Source organism: Gopherus evgoodei, chromosome 1 (genome assembly GCF_007399415.2).
Source record: "Gopherus evgoodei ecotype Sinaloan lineage chromosome 1, rGopEvg1_v1.p, whole genome shotgun sequence".
Lineage (NCBI taxonomy): Eukaryota > Metazoa > Chordata > Testudines > Testudinidae > Gopherus > Gopherus evgoodei.
This window is the reverse complement of record NC_044322.1, coordinates 300,605,064-300,622,711: the sequence shown is the minus strand read 5'-3', so window position 1 is coordinate 300,622,711 and position 17,648 is coordinate 300,605,064. Positions and strand designations below refer to the sequence as shown.

General features: G+C 44.8%; 1 protein-coding gene across 1 annotated transcript in view; it reads left to right on the top strand.

The window, feature by feature from the left end:
* RAP1B (RAP1B, member of RAS oncogene family) overlaps positions 1 to 17,648 on the top strand; it is an 86,073-nt gene that overhangs the window by 63,922 nt on the left and 4,503 nt on the right. The window contains exons 5-7 of the mRNA XM_030548780.1: positions 1,014 to 1,154; positions 14,622 to 14,765; positions 16,336 to 16,451. Coding sequence (XP_030404640.1) covers positions 1,014 to 1,154; positions 14,622 to 14,765; positions 16,336 to 16,422 — 372 coding nt within the window. The 3' untranslated portion in view covers positions 16,423 to 16,451. The remainder of the gene's footprint in view (positions 1 to 1,013; positions 1,155 to 14,621; positions 14,766 to 16,335; positions 16,452 to 17,648) is intronic.

Sequence of the window (17,648 nt, the reverse complement as noted above, 5' to 3'; positions counted from 1 at the left end):
ATGTAATGTACTTTCAAACTACAAAAAAGTTTACAAATTTTGTATCTATCTTTGGATCGTTAAGAGGTGTATATAGCTCTGCTGACTAACTTTGTGTAAAATTGTAATATGCTGTACAGTATCAATAGCCTTGAATAAAAGCACCAGCTAAATAATTGGATGATGATGACAATAGCATATTGCTCAGTTAGAATGTTGATATGGTTTTGTTTCCATATTGTATATGTTTAAAGAATTTAGTTATAGTAAATGAGATGGTTTTTCCTCACAGGACTGCAGGCTTTCCTTTTGGACAATTTCCCTTTTTGGACTTGTGTTATGAAATGAATAACACAGTACAGTAGAACCTCAGAATTGTGAACATCAGAGATGCTTTACAACTGACCAGGCAACCACACTCATATGGAACTGGAAATACGCAATCGGGCAGTAGCATAGACAAAATAGAGCAAATACAGTATAGTACTGTGTTAAACCTAAATTACTAAAAAAAAAAAGAAAGCAGCATTTTTCTTCTGCATAGTAAAGTTTCAAAGCTGAATTAAGTCAATGTTCAGTTGTAAACTTTTTAAAGAAAACAGTGTTTTGTTCAAAGTTACGAACAACCTCCATTCCCAAAGTGTTCATAACTCTGAGATTCTACTGAATGTGTTTTTTATTTTTTCTCGTTGAATAAAATCTTAATGGGTTTCTTTTCACTCTGTTTTTTGGTATGAGAAATTACAATAGCTTTGATTTGTCACTTTTCTGGCATTATAGATTTCTTGACAGATCCTAGAATTGTTATCTCCCAGTGTGTTCTTTATAAAAAGACCAAAAGTCAGATCTATAAGAATATCTGAGGACTATAATATTATGCTTACAATGCACAGGATAAGCTATTTAAAGTGCAATTTATGTTCCAAAAACTTCACCACTTGTGATCCTTGTCTGGCTTTATGTGGACATTGGTGATCTGGCAGCTTCTGTAAGGAAATTCAAATTAACCATTGTATGTCTTTTTTTCATTACAGGAACAGTTTACAGCAATGAGAGACCTCTACATGAAAAATGGACAAGGCTTTGCATTAGTATATTCCATCACAGCACAGTCCACATTTAACGACTTGCAAGACCTAAGAGAACAGATTCTTCGAGTCAAAGACACTGATGATGTGAGCAGTCCCCTGTTGTAGAAAAAACTGATATTTAAAGTCCTCATTATAAATGCTTTTTAAAGCTGTACTTGCTTTAATCAGAGACATCATTAAATTCATTCCAAGCTTTAATTTGAAAGGCAAATTGACCAGTATGTGCATTGTACTGAAAATGTATCTTCTGCATCAAGCAGTCAGGGGGAAAAAAAAATCATGCACTTTTGTATGATGTCTAAGGTGAATCTGTCAAATAGTCTGTTAATCTTTTGCTTTTAAATATTCCGTAAGTATATATCAGCTTATTTTGACTAGTATATCTAAAACAGAAGTATTGCAGAAGACCCCCTCTTTCAAGCTTCTGAGTTTGGTCTTACAATTTCAGTCTTCATTGTTGTTCTGTGAGTGCTGATAACAGTTAGCTATAACCCAATTTTGCTTTCAACAGTATTGTTATAAAATGACTATTTTAGCCGTAGACACATCTTTGAATTTCTTGCTTACTGAAAGATGTACTGTAATTGTTAATCAGAATGGGTCATTTTGACAGGTTCTTTTTTTTGAGATAGTATTTGCAAGACTAAACTTAGTATTACTTTCACACAATCTTAATTTGTATCCCTCTGTTCTTCTTCGAGTGATTGCTCACATCCATTCCAGTTAGGTGTGCGCGCCGCGCGTGCACGTTCGTCGGAAACTTTTTACCCTAGCAACTCCAGTGGGCCGGCAGGTCGCCCCCTGGAGTGGCGCCGCCATGGCGCCCAATATATATCCCTGCCGGCCCGCCCGCTCCTCAGTTCCTTCTTACCGCCGTGTCGGTCGTTGGAACTGTGGAGCGCGGCATAGCTGTCCTCCACGTCCCTAGCTCTCCTAGTTATCTATCGTTATCTATTGTTATTCTCTAGTTCTATTACAGTTGTTAAATAGTCTGTTAAGTTGAGAGTTAAGTTAATTAGTTGTAAACTACTTCTTCGCCGGGGGCTTAGCCCTTCCCGGCACCCGGCACCGGGCTCATGCCTGGTTCGCCGGGCTTCAAGCAGTGTGCGGCCTGCAAGAAGCCCATGCCTACCAGCGATCCCCACGAAGCGTGCCTGAAGTGCCTCGGGGAATCGCACAGATCTGACAAGTGCCGCATCTGTAAGGCCTTTAAGCCGAGGACAAAGAAGGAGAGGGATCAAAGGCTCCGAATTCTCCTGATGGAGGCGGCACTTGACCCGACGGCTTCGCAGACCGTGGTATCGGCACCGGCACCGGATCGCTCCGGCACCGAGAAGACTCCTCGGCACCGACCCTCTCCGGCACTGGAGCCAGAGCCAAGGCCGTCGAAGTCTAATACTCCGGCCAGGCAGACCCGGCTAGAGCGCCCGGCCTCGACATCGGCCGCGGCGCCGCCGGCACCGTTAGCACCGTTGACTCCGGGCCCGGCGGGTCCGTTGAGTCCGGTGCCGCCGAGCTCCCCCATGAGATCTGGGGTTGAGATAGTGGTCCCATCCACACCGGAGACCTTCGCCTCGGCTCGGGACCTTATTGCCCTGACGGAGCCTACTCGGCTGCCACCCCCGGTACCTCCGGTGCGGGTCGCGTCCAGAGGCAAGCCCATGATGTCGGCACCGCCCACAGACAGTCGTTCCCGATCCAGGTCCCGACGTCTTGGGCGCTCCAGATCCCAACGCCGCTCGCAGTCCCGGCACCGCTCCCCTCAGCGGTACCGGTCGCACTCGCGGCACCGGTCGGCATCGAGACGGTCGCGGTCAGGCTCCAGCCGACACCGGCACCGCGACTCCAGGAGCAGGTCCCGACGCTACTCGCCGCACCGGTCGACCTCCCGGCACCGAGCTGGTGGCAGATCCCGGTCCCGGTCCCGATCTCGCTCGACCTCCCGGCACCGAGCTGGTGGCAGGTCCCGGTCGACCTCCCGGCACCGAGCTGGTAGTAGGTCCCGGCACCGAAGCGGCGCCCGGCACCGAAGCGGCGCCCGGCACCGTGACAGATCCCGGTCCCGGTCCCGCTCCCGGCACCGATATGACTCCCGGCACCGGTCCCCGGCACCGAGACGATCCTCCGTGCCGGCCCGCGCAGACCCGTACTATCCAGGGTCGGCCCCACCGTGGCCCTCGAGGCAGCCGTCCGTATCCTCCCAGGCGGACAGCGGCTATGCGCTGGGCACCGACCGGCAGGCGGCGCTGTTTGCTGATCCGCCGCTGCAGGACCAAGGCCCTCAACAGTGGGGATTCTGGACACCCTGGGCGTACCATCAGGCCCAGGGCCCCCAGCAGCTCCCTGCTAGGCCGGCGACTGCGGAGCGTAGGGCCCCTGAAGCCTCCTTGTCTCGCCCCCCTCCCTCCCCGGAAGGGGACGAAGGGTCCAAACAGCAGGACTCCGCTGTGGCTCCGGAGACAGAGGCGAGGGCTGAGGAAGACCCTCAGTTGGACACTATTGTGCCTGGGGTCTCATCATCCTCCTCCGCGGATGAGGCGGTGGCGGGTACCTCCTCCAACAGTCCCCCCCCGCTGGATCTTAGGGCGCACCAGGACCTCCTCAGGCGATTGGCTCAAAACCTGAATCTGCAGGCAGAGGAGGTCTCGGAGATAGAGGACCCAATTGTTACCATCCTCTCTTCTGATGCTCCCACCAGGGTCGCCCTGCCCTTTATACGGACCATCCAGGCCAATGCCAATACTATCTGGCAGTCCCCGGCCTCCATCCCTCCGACAGCGAAAGGAGTCGAGAGAAAGTACATGGCCCCTTCTAGGGGCTATGAATATCTACATGTTCACCCCACTCCCGGTTCACTGGTAGTGCAATCGGTGAACGATAGGGAGCGTCACGGCCAGGAGGCTCCGGCCCCCAAGTCCAGAGAGGCCAGGCGGATGGACCTCCTTGGCCGTAAGGTGTATTCGGCTGGGGCGCTGCAGCTCAGGGTCTCCAACCAGCAGGCCCTGCTGAGCAGATATGCCTTTGATTCCTGGGTGGCAGTGGACAAATTTAAGGAGCTGCTGCCACAGGATGCTCGCCAAGAGTTCACGGCCATCTTGGACGAGGGCAAGAAGGTCGCACGCACGGCCTTGCAAGCCTCCTTGGACGCTGCGGACTCGGCTGCCCGTACCCTTGCGTCAGGAGTTACGATGCGTCGCATCTCCTGGCTGCAGGTTTCCGGCCTTCCGCCGGAACTCCAGCATACTATACAAGACCTTCCTTTCGAAGGCCAGGGCCTATTTTCTGACAAAACAGACCCCAGACTCAAGAGTCTGAAAGACAACCGAGTCGTTATGCGGTCCCTCGGGATGCACACTCCTGTGACGCAGCGTAGATCCTTCCGGCCGCAACAACAACAACAACAACAACGCAGGCCGTTTTCCCAGTTCCGCCAGCGGCAGGACCTTTACAGGCGCCGCGGCAGGAACGGGAGGCGCAGGCAGTCGGGGAACCAAGGGGGGCAGAACCAAGGCTCCTCAAAACCCCCGCCTGGTCCTAAGCCTTCATTTTGAAGGTGCGCTCGAGGGCGCAGTAACAGTTTCCCCTATGGATCCTTCCCCCCCGTTTTCCAACCGCCTTTCGTTTTTCCTCCCGGCGTGGTCCCAAATAACATCGGACCGCTGGGTCTTAAGCGTGGTGCAGACGGGGTACCGCCTGCAGTTTGTTTCGTTTCCTCCTTCCCGCCCTCCTTCCTCGTCCCTCTTCAGGGACCCCTCTCACGAGCAATTCCTTCGGCAGGAGGTGCAGACGCTCCTCAGCAAAGGAGCTATAGAGGCGGTTCCCGAAAACGAGAAAGGCAAGGGGTTTTATTCCCGCTATTTTCTGATCCCCAGGCCAAGGGGGGCCTCAGGCCTATCCTCGACCTGCGAGAGCTCAACAAATACCTCGTGAAGTTGAAGTTCCGCATGGTATCCCTGGGGACCATTATTCCATCCCTGGATCCGGGAGACTGGTACGCCGCCCTCGACATGCAGGACGCGTATTTCCACGTTGCCATTTGGCCACGCCACAGACGCTTCCTCCGCTTCGTTGTGGGGGCTCGTCATTATCAATTTGCGGTCCTCCCGTTTGGCCTGTCCACGGCCCCGAGGGTGTTTACAAAATGCATGGCAGTTGTCGTGGCGCATCTTCGGCGCAACCGTGTCCACGTGTTCCCTTATCTGGACGATTGGTTGATTCGGGGCACGTCGGAACAGCAGGTGAACAGCCATGTCCGCGTGATCACCGGCATGTTTGCGAGTCTGGGCCTCTTGATAAACACAGACAAGTCCACCCTGAGGCCCACTCAGAAGGTGGAATTTATCGGGGCCGTCCTGGACGCCACTGTGGGCAGGGCCTCGCTGCCTCGGCAGCGGTTCCAGACCATGGCGGCGATCGTTCAACGCTTGCGGTCAGCCCCGTTGACGTCAGTGAGGACATGTCTAACCCTGTTAGGCCACATGGCGGCGTGCACTTTTGTGACCGACTACGCTCGGCTCCGCATGAGGCCTCTCCAGCTGTGGCTTATCAGTCATTACAGGCCAAGGCAACCGTTAGACATGTTAATCACAATCCCCCAGAAGGTCTTAGATTCCCTCGGCTGGTGGTTGGACCAGTCCGTATTGTGTGCGGGTCTTCCCTTTCACCCGTCTCAGCCCTCGGTATCCCTGACAACGGATGCCTCAGATCTAGGCTGGGGGGCCCACCTAGGGACCCTGCGGACGCAGGGCCTATGGTCCCAGGAGGAGGTGGGGCTACACATCAACATGAGGGAGTTGAGAGCGGTCCGCCTTGCTTGCCAAACGTTTTGTCATCAGCTTCAGGGTCGTTGCGTAGCCGTGTTCACGGACAACACGACGACCATGTATTATATCAACAAGCAGGGCGGCACCAGGTCCTCCTCCCTGTGCCTCGAGGCGATACGACTCTGGGACTTTTGCGTAGCCCACTCCATTCACCTCAGGGCTTCCTTCCTTCCCGGAGTACGGAACACGCTGGCGGATCGATTGAGCAGATCCTTCCTGTCACACGAGTGGTCCCTTCGCCCGGACGTCGCTCTCTCCATTTTCCGGAGGTGGGGTTATCCCCGGGTGGACCTCTTCGCGTCCAAGGGGAACAGGAAGTGCCAAGCGTTCTGCTCCTTTCAGGGCAGGGAGCCGGGGTCGATAGCGGATGCCTTCCTCATCCAGTGGTCGACCCACCTGTACTATGCATTTCCCCCGTTCCCTCTGGTCCACAAGGTCCTCCTGAAGGTGCGCAGGGACAGGGCTCTCGTGATCATGGTGGCCCCGGCGTGGCCCAGGCAGCACTGGTACACCATGCTGCTGGACTTGGCCATAGCCGACCCAGTTCCCCTGCCCCTTCATCCGGACCTGATTACCCAGGACCACGGGACCCTCTGTCACCCAGACCTGCAGTCGCTGCACCTAGCGGCGTGGCTCCTGCGTGGCTGACTGGTTCCGAGCTGCGCTGCTCTACGCCTGTGAGAGAGGTGCTCTTGAGCAGTAGAAAACCGTCCACAAGAGCCACATATTCTGCGAAATGGAAGCGCTTCTCCTGTTGGTGCGTAGAGAGAAATCTCCGCCCTATGGAAGTTTCGGTATTCGAAATCTTAGACTACGTTTTGTCCCTCAAAGGGCAAGGTCTGGCCTTATCGTCGTTGCGAGTCCACCTAGCAGCTATCTCCACCTTTCACCCGGGTGCGGACGGTCGCTCCGTTTTTTCTCACCCGACGGTGTCGAGATTCCTTAAAGGGCTGGAACGTTTATTCCCTAACGTCCGTCCCCCTGCTCCAACCTGGGATCTTAACCTGGTGTTGTCCCGGCTCATGGGGCCCCCCTTTGAGCCGTTAGCTACTTGCTCCCTGCTCTACCTCTCTTGGAAAACTGCCTTTCTAGTGGCTATCACCTCAGCTAGACGGGTGTCGGAGCTCCGAGCTCTGGTGGTAGACCCCCCATATACGGTCTTCCACAAGGATAAGGTGCAGCTGAGGCCACACCCTGCTTTTCTGCCCAAGGTGGTCTCAGCCTTTCATATCAACCAAGAGATTTTCCTTCCGGTTTTTTTCCCAAAACCTCACTCCTCAGGCAGGGAGCAGCAGCTCCACTCGCTGGATGTCCGTAGGGCTCTCGCGTTCTACATAGAGAGGACTAAGCCCTTCCGAAAATCCCCCCAACTTTCGTGGCGGTAGCAGATCGTATGAAAGGTCTTCCTATCTCCTCCCAGAGGATATCCTCTTGGGTTACGTCCTGTATCAGGACTTGTTATGACTTGGCCCATGTCCCTACGGGCCGTGTGACTGCGCATTCTACCAGGGCGCAGGCGTCGTCGCTGGCTTTCCTAGCCCGGGTGCCCATCCAGGAGATCTGTCGGGCAGCGACCTGGTCATCGGTCCACACCTTTGCTTCCCACTACGCCCTGGTCCAGCAGTCTAGGGAGGATGCGGCCTTCGGAACTGCAGTGCTCCGGGCCGCGACTTCTCACTCCGACCCCACCGCCTAGGTATGGCTTGGGAGTCACCTAACTGGAATGGATGTGAGCAATCACTCGAAGAAGAAAAGACGGTTACTCACCTTTGTAACTGTTGTTCTTCGAGATGTGTTGCTCACATCCATTCCACACCCGCCCTCCTTCCCCACTGTCGGAGTAGCCGGCAAGAAGGAACTGAGGAGCGGGCGGGCCGGCAGGGATATATATTGGGCGCCATGGCGGCGCCACTCCAGGGGGCGACCTGCCGGCCCACTGGAGTTGCTAGGGTAAAAAGTTTCCGACGAACGTGCACGCGCGGCGCGCACACCTAACTGGAATGGATGTGAGCAACACATCTCGAAGAACAACAGTTACAAAGGTGAGTAACCGTCTTTTACTAATGGCTGGTCTTGAACATCTTAATGAGACTGAGCCTTTCACCATTTAATTGGGGCTATATTACTACAGTATGGGAAGTACATGGATAATTTTATCACTTGAGGTGAGGGATAACTTTCAAAAGTTTGAGTTTTATTGTTGCTTAAACTTGTGTTGAGGAGCAAAAGAAATTATTGCATAAAGGAAAAAGAGGGAGATTTAATGTGAACAGCTGCGTAACAAGTCTTATTTTGAAGCATTTTAAAAGGGGTGATATCAACTAGTAACACCGTTCTACTTCCTTCTTAGAATCATTTGTTTTGTTGGCTCTGAAGATCATAATCTTGTTTACAGTAACAGACATTAACAGGGGGGAGGGGCAGAGGGAAGCTACTTCCAGCTTTTAGTTAATCTATTTAATGTTCATGAGGGATCTTGACTAATCTTCCTGAATAGATGTAGCTATATCTGCTACCCCTACTGCATGGACCCAGGAGACACTGAACTCTTAAATTTTCAGGAAAGTTTGTTGTGGGTGTACTACTACATGCACAAGATCTGGTGTATATCTTCACCTCCAGTTAATTCTCTTTTCTCTAATGGAACCCTAAGAGCAAGTATCATCCCAGTGTCATGAATGGAGGAAGAACTTCATTTCTAGATAATATGAATCTTTTATTTGCATCCGAACCGGAACAAGTTATTTTTCTATTTTAGCAACAAATGAGCATTGCAAGGAATTGGACGAAAACCAAGGCAACTCTAAGACTTTTTTAAATTGAGTCTTAATTAAAAGTGTCATGTTTTTATGGGCAAACAGGAAACATCCAAAGGCTGCCTAAGTTGTGTATTTAGAATCATTTGGTACTGAAATATGTATACTACTTTTTGTAAACTCAAATCTGAAAGTCATTCAAAAGATGTGGAAGGAGAAGAGCGCTAATATAGAAGATGAGAGTTCCAGGTTGCCACTTTGGCTAAAAACTAATCCTCTTGACATGGTTTTCATAGATTTTTTTTTCCTGTTTAAATCAAGATTGGAAATAAGGTGTAAATTTTTAACAGAGTAATTAACCATTGGAACAACTTACCAACAGTTGTGGATTCTCTATCACTGACAATTTTTAAATCTAGACTGGATGGTTTTTCTAAAAGAGATGCTCTAGGAATTATTTTGGTGAATTTCTGTGGCCTATGTTATACAGGAGGTCTGACTAGATCAGTGGTTTTCAACCTTTTTTCATTTGCAGACCCCTAAAATATTTCAGATGGCGATGCGGATCCATTTGGAAGTTGTAGTCATAGTCTGTGGACCCCCAGCGTCTGCAGACCACAACTTGAAAACCACTGGACTAGATCACAACGATCCTTTCTCGCTTTGGAGTCTATGAAGGAGGGTGAGCTAGGTCTGGGTAAACTCCTCAAGGCCAGATCATCCAATCTATATTCAAGTAATAAAACTCAGTGAAGTCTTGCCTGACAAACTATAGGACTTGTCCTTAAAGTGTAGTTCCACTTTGAAAAGTGACTGGTAAAATGAAGTATAAAAGCTTGTGGGGCTGTTTCAGTGCCATCTAAATCAAATGTTAGCACTAGCAACTAAAAAAAAAAACCTGTCAGCTGGCTTCTTTCCTCTTCTGCATCATCTCAGCCCTGTGAACTAAATTGTGCCCTCTGTGATGTCCTGTGTAACCGTGTATTTGGTGGGTTTTCACATAGTAACTTGCCTGTAAATGGAGCTTAAAATAAACAGTTCTACTGAGGCACTGCACAAGAAGGAATGGAATCCAGTTTGCTCTCCTCTATTCTTGTTAGCTCTGCAGAACTAACCAGTTATGGAAGTAAAACTAACTGCTTACATCAGTAAGCGGATCTGACTTGGAATAGGAGCAAATCTCTGCATTTTAAAAAGGTCACTGTACATAAAATCTCATTTTAAATGAATAGCTGTATTTCAGGGCTTTTCCAAGTGTATTTGAAGGTACTTCAGGAAATCTAGCGGTAAAGCAGCTTCCATTGTGTACCAACCATACCATTTTAAAATGTGACATGGAACCTGCTACACTGATCAGTTTAGCCTCATAACCTTCTCATTAGTATGTTTATGGGTTACTGCTTTTTATTCCACAAGAAGTGGGATGCGTGGAAGAAAAATCTGAGTTACATATTGGGAACTGAAGTTCTTCAAATAGCTAATCCTAACACATTCATCCTATCTGCTCTACTTGCCATTCCCAAATCACTTCAGATTGTTTACATCTGACAGATAATGGAAACTGAAGCAGGAACATGTCCCGTGTGTTTGTATATAGGTATAGGGTGGCTGGCACTCAGTGTGCATCAAACTTTCCTGAAACTTAGTTCCCAGCAACTCCTGGGTCCACTAGCAGTGTGCACAGGCAAAGAGTGGGGATTATGGACATTACCCACTTTGAAAACTCCAGTTACAGGTAAGTAACTCAGCTATTTGTAATTAATTCAAGGTCAGAAACTACTTATGTTGCATAAGCTTGGTTTCACTTCAGATACTTGAATAACACAGCCTTCTCTGAGTGTTTGCCACATAATTCATTATTGCAGTCTTTTAGGAAAGAGATACTTGGGGGAAGACAGAGCAGTGCAGAAGCAAATTTTCTCTGACAAGGCTAAAAGAATTTGATAAACAGCTTTGAGTAAATTGTATCAAAACTGTTCTCTCTACCAAATCAGTTGGAAAGCTTAGAATGCTATAGCTAAGTTCCACAGCCATGTATTTTCTACCAAATGATAATATAAACTACTTTTTAGGGCTGTCAGGCAATTAAAAATAAATCATGGTTAATCCTACATTTAATCGAAGTGTTAAACAATAATAGGATACCACTTATTTAAATAGTTTTGGATGTTTTCTACATTTTCAAATGTATTGATTTCACTTACAACACAGAATACAAAGTGTATAGTGCTCACTTTATATTTTTGATAACAAATTTGCACTGTAAAAATATTTTTTCAATTCTAATAAAAGTCCAGTAGTGCAATCTCAGTAATTAAAATTGAACTTACAGATGTAGAATTATCTACAAAAAACTGCATTAAAAAACAAACCATGTAAAAATTTGGAGCCTACAAATCCACTCAGTCCTACTTCTTGTTCAACCAGTTGCTCAGACAAACAAGTTTACATTTGCAGGAGATAATGCTGCTTGCTGCTTGTTTACAGTATCACCTAAAAGTGAGAATGTGTTTGCATGGCACTGTTGTAGCTGGCATCGCAAAGTATATGTGCCAGATGCACTAAAGATTCATATGTCCTTCATGCTTCAACCACCATTTGAGAGGATGTGCATCCATGTTCATAAGGATTTCTTCTCGATAACCATCCAAAGCAGTGATGACCAACGCATGTTCATTTTCATCATCTGAGTCAGTCAGTCATGCCACCAGCTGAAGGCTGATTTTCTTTTTTGGTGGTTCGGGTTCTATAGTTTCTGCATTGGAGTGTTGCTCTTTTAAGACTTCTGAAAGCATGCTCTACACCTCATCCTGCTTAGATTTTGGAAGGCCCTTCAGATTCTTAAACCTTGAGTCGAGTGATGTAGCATCTTTAGAAATCTCACATTGGTACCTTCTTTGCCTTTTGTCAAATCTGCAGTGAAATTGTTCTTAAAAAGAACATGTGCTGCTGGGTCATCATCTGAGACTGCTAGAACATGAAATATATGGCAGAATGCAGGTAAAATAGAGTAGGAGACATACAATTCTCCCCCAAGAAGTTCACTCACAAATTTAATTAATGCATTATTTTTTTAACAAGTGTCATCAGTTATGGAAGCATGTCCTCTGGAGTGGTGGCTGAAGCATGAAGGGGTATGTGAATGTTTAGCATATCTGGCACGTAAAGACCCTGCAATGCCAGCTGCAAAAATGCCATGCGAACTCCTGTTCTCACTTTCAGGTGACATTGCAAGTAAGAAGAGGGCAGCATTATATTCCGTAAATGTAAACAAATTTGTTTGTCTTAGCAATTGGCTGAACAGGAAATAGGATGAGTGGACTTGTAGGCTCTGAAGTTTTGCATTTTGTTTTTGAGTGAAGTTATGTAACAAATGTAGATTTTTTTTTTTGTGTAACAATTGATTTCACTACAGTACTTATGAGGTGAATTGAAAAATACTATTTCTTTTGTTTGCCATTTTTCAAGTGCAAATATTTGTAATAAAAAATAAACGAAGTGAGCATTGTATACTTTGTATACTTGTAATTATAATCAATATTTGAAAATCTAGAAATTCAAAAATATCAAATTTCAATTGTTTAACAATACAATGAAAAATTGTGATTAAGCATGATTAATTTTTTGAGTTAACTGCCATTAATCAACAGCCCTACTTCTTTTGTATTTTCTGAGGACACTCCTAATTTTCTGTTTTGCAGTTTGTCTTTTGAGGAGGGGGCAAATAAGCCTACCCCCCCTTAAAAAAATTGGGTACAGTTGTCATGAGATAAGAGGGAAGATCCTTTCATGGATTTAGAACTGGTTAAAAGACAGGGAACAAAGGATAGGAATAAATGGTAAATTTTCAGAATGGAGAGGGGTGACGAGTGGTGTTCCCCTAGGGTCAGTCCTAAAACCAATCCTATTTAACTTATTCATAAATGATCTGGAGAAAGGGATAAACAGTGAGGTGGCAAAGTTTGCCGATGACACTAAACTCCTCAAGATAGTTAAGACCAAAGCAGACTGTGAAGAACTTCGAAAAGATCTCACAAAACTAAGTGATTGGGCAACAAAATGGGAAATGAAATTTAATGTAGATAAATGTAAAGTAATGCACATTGGAAAAAATGACCCTAACTATACATACAATAAGATGGGGGCTAATTTAGTTACAGCTAATCAGGAAAGAGATCTTGGAGTCATCGTGGCTAGTTCTCTGAAGACATCTGTGCAGTGGCAGTCAAAGCAAACAGGATGTTAGGAATCATTAAAAAATGGATAGAGAATAAGACAGAATATCTTATTGCCCTTATATAAATCCATAGTACACCCACATCTTGAATACTGCATACAGATGTGGTCTCATCTCCAAAAAGATATACTGGCATTAGAAAAGCTTCAGAGAAGGGCAACTAAAATGATTAGGGGGTTGGGTCCCATATGAGGAGAGATTAAAGAGGTGTCATAAACAGATAGCTAAGGGTTAATGTCTCTTTCACCTATAAAGGGTTAACAAACAGTGACCTGCAAACACCTGACCAGAGGACCAATCAGGAGACAAGATACTTTCAAATCTCATGGAGGGAAGCCTTTGTTTGTGGGGTTTGGGTTTGGGTTTGTTCTCTCTGGGTCCTGGACAGGACTAGAGGTGCAACCAGGTTTCTGCCAATCTCCCCACTACAGTCTCTTATCTATTCAGAATTGTGAGTAAGAAAAGGCGGTCATAGTCTTTTTTAATTTGTTTTTTTTTTTTCATTTACATATGTGTACTTGCTGGAAGTAGCTTAAATTGTGTTTCTGCTGGAGAAAGTTTCTTTCTATTGTTTATAAGTTGAAAGACCCTGTAACTTTTTACCATCTAAAGTGCAGAGATAAAACCTTTTACTTTTTTCTTTTTCTTATTAAAAGTTTTGCTTTTAAGACCTGTTTAATTTTTTTCTCCTAGTTAAGGTTCAAGGGAATTGGTGGGGAGAAGGGAAGGATAAATTCTCTCTTTTTGTGTTATATTCACGCAGCTTGTATTGCCCCTGGGTGAGGGGGAAGGTAACACTCCTCTCGGTGTGGTGATTCAAGAAGTTGAATCAGGCGACCTCCTAGTGTTCCCAGGGCGGGAAGGAGATGGGAGGAAGAAGGGAGGAGGGAGGAAATGGCTTATTTCCCTTTGTTGTGAGACTCAAGGAATCTGGGTCTTGGGGTCCCCTGGGAAGGTTTTGGGGGGACCAGAGGGTATCAGGCCCTAAAAATTCCTGATTGGTGGCAGCCTATCAGATCTAAGCTGGTAATTAAGCTTAGGGGAATTCATGCTAGTATCCATATTTTGGACGCTAAGGTCCAGATTTGGGAATTATACTATGACAAGAGGCTAGGAAGTTTCTCAGCTTGGAAAAGAGGAGACTAAAGGAGGATGTGATAGAGGTATATAAAATCATGAGTGGTGTGAAGAAAGTAAATAAGGAAGGTATTTACTTGTTCCCAAAGTATAAGAATTAGGGGCCACCAAATGAAATTAATAGGCAGCAGGTTTAAAACAAATAAAAAGAAGTTCTTCACACAGTGCACAGTCAACCTGTGGAACTCCTGACTTCAAGTTGAGTAAGGATGGAAGACTTGAACAGGAGTTGTGTGGTCTCAATTGTAATTTAACCAGTCAAGTAGTTTTTTCACTAGCTGAATACAGGTGGCAGTCTTCAGTTAGGAGAGGCCTTGGAGTGAATAGCTTGAGCTGACTGACTTAATAAAATGAACTCACTTGAAATATTTTGCACATGTGACCAGATCCTGGGATAACAGTTCAGTGTACAGTTCTGTAACCTTATCATCTTCAAATCAAAATGACTTGATGTAACTGTTAACAAGTAGCACACAAAATCTGCTTCATGTAAGATACGAGGTTTCTCTTGTGCTGCCTTTTTTCCCCCATCGGCTGTAGTGATTCAGCTTCTGGCTTCAACTTTACATGTATAATTTAAAATATCTGTCCTATTTAGGTGCCAATGATTCTAGTTGGCAACAAGTGTGACTTGGAAGATGAAAGAGTTGTGGGAAAGGAGCAAGGACAGAATCTAGCAAGGCAATGGAATAACTGTGCATTCTTAGAGTCTTCTGCAAAATCAAAAATAAATGTTAATGAGGTAAGGCTTATTACCTTAAGAGAAAAAACAAATGAATTGCTTTTCTAACAACTTACTGCTTCTTGCTGTCTTAAAAACAAAATTCTGAACTTCATGTTAAATTCCCTTGGATTTCACTGGGCAGAATTGTACCCCACAAGAAATTTTATATTATTAGATGCTAGTAATCAAGACTTACCTAGCTGTTTATAGCTAGCTTCCTAGTTATAAACTTTCGGCTTTGGGCTTGCAACTGCTTTTATTTCTGCTTGTTACAAATTTTTCACTGAACATGCAAGTGTTTCATTGTTGTACTCAGTTGTTCATTGAAAACACATTGGGCAGAACACTTGTTCTTGCTTTTTCAAGTTTTTTTTTTTACTCTTGTGATAGAGATGGAAGTACAGGATAGCTTCTTGGAGACCAGTAGGGAGTATCCCTGCCACAAGAAATGTCTTGCACAAATGTCGTTGCCAATTGTGTTAATATAAATGATCTTTTGGGGTCTTGTAGGCCTTAAGCATATCTAATTTTAAACTATATCATAGCTAATATCTGTGTTTTCCTATTTAGGATTTCTGGAGACTACCTGTTAGCCAATAGATACTTTTACCATTAAGAAAATGGATTTAATACATTTTATTGGATTAAATTGAATTTGATGCAGTAGAAATGAGTAGGAATAGAATATTTCAGTGTGGAAAATGCCAGGAAATAACTACTAGCGCAGCTACAACCTATGAACTTGTTGCAAGACATTCAGAGACTGAGAGATGATATTGGGGGGAGAAGGAACCTTATTTACAAGTGAAGCACGTGCTATTTAATTGTAGTATGAATTAGTGTTCTCACGAAATTCCAGTCCTAGTACAATTGCAATTAGATATGTATTCCTACACTTTCGTAGTTCATGTATTTTTTTTGTTATGAGCTTTTCAGTTATTGCCACATTTTACCCCTGAGGAAGCTGCTGAATTAAACTTTTTTATTTAAAATCAGGATAGTACTCAGATATTAAACGAGTTATTAAATTAGACTGATTTTTTTCATATATTTAAACACTAAATTAATGGCTCTTATCAAATGTGTAACTTATACCCAACTGGTTACAAAGCGTGTAACATTCTAGAATATACAGTAGAATTCTACTAGAATCTTCTTTAAGGAATATTTTCTCTTTAGAAGGAATAATTCTATGAAAAGTACATAAACTGCTTATGGCTCAATTTTGTCCAATGTATTTGACCTGAACACTTAATTACAAATCAAAACACTGCATATAGTTAATCATGTTGAAGTGTGAAATACAGTTCAAATATATGTGGGTACAGGAAACTTTGCCTGCAAGACAAGCTGCTCTTGATATTAAGTGAAGTATTACACCTTACTTCCAGTTAACTGAGAGAACCTTGGCAGCTTTAACTACAGGGGGAGGTAGAAAACAAATAGGTACCTACTCATATTTTAAACAGGTCTCAAAACATGAAGGTTAAATGTGCACGTTTTTAAGTGAACAAATGCATGAAAAGCTTAGACTGAAAGTCAGAGAAGTGGCTTAAATTGCCTAAACTAAAACTTCTTGTGTTTATAGATCTTTTATGACCTTGTGCGGCAAATTAACAGAAAAACTCCAGTGCCTGGAAAAGCACGCAAAAAGTCATCGTGTCAGCTACTTTAATTCATAGATGTACTGTAGCTCTGAGCCAGGTAAGCTTGCTCACTTACTTTCTTAATTTTCTTAGCTTTTTTGTTGTTGTTGACCTACCACTGTTTGTTTTCAAAGGTTCAATTTAGCTATTCAAGTAATCGGAATGCAAAATAGAATCAGAGACTTCATTTGTTTTAACATAAAAATAAAAGTATGTATTTGAAATTGGAATGGCAGAGCCCAAAAAACCTAAGTCAAATGCAACGGCATGCATATAAGAGATGCCTCTGATGGACCAAAATCTCTTGCCGGACTAAAGAAACAACCTTGCATACACATCAGAAAATTTAAATATCATATGAGATATCTTAAAGCGTTAAATGTAGCTAGCCAAAAGTAGGCAGGCTTATATGAAGTCTAATTAAACAAAATGTATCTTACCAACAAAATAATTGCAGTTCTGGAAGTCTGTAGTATACTACTGTACAGCTAAAATGTCATCTTTCGCTTTGATCTGCTGTAAATATGTACGTAGGCTTATAGAATGTGTTAAGCTATATTTTTTTTAACAATTTGCTCTGGACTGTAAGGTTTCCATAACTTAAAAACATGTCCTGATAGAGGAGTTAGTCTTTTAAAAAAAGAAATACGTTGCGAAGTATATATTTGGAAGCGAACTGTTGGACAATCATGTTTCATATGTATCATGCCTTGAAACTTTTTTACCTAGAGCTATTGGTTTACTAGATTAACTTTTTTTAATGTGACAATTTAACTAATGCCTTATATATTTTAGAAGGCTAAGAGCAAGCTTAAGTCTGCACTTTTTTTGGCAAGATTTTTGAGAAATTGGTGAGTCACTGACATCAGAGTGTCCTCAGATTTCCTTTTCCTGGTCACTTGCATTTTCAAACTGGGTATGGAGACAATGCTATACTCTCATAGTTGTCCTGTCATTGGACAACTGTCACCTGTTCATCTTGATTCTTTCATGTCTGTTGTCCCCCTTCAGTAGGCTGTTCAAATGGATAGGATTGCATTTCAGTAGTTCTATTCTTTCTCAGGCCATGTCTACATCTAAAATTTTGCAGCGCTGGTAGTTACAGCTGTATTAGTACAGCTGTATAGGGCCAGCGCTGCAGAGTGGCCACACTTACAGCAACCAGCGCTGCAAGTGGTGTTAGATGTGGCCACACTGCAGCGCTGTTGGGCGGCTTCAAGGGGGGGTTCGGGGAACGAGAGAGCAAACCGGGAAA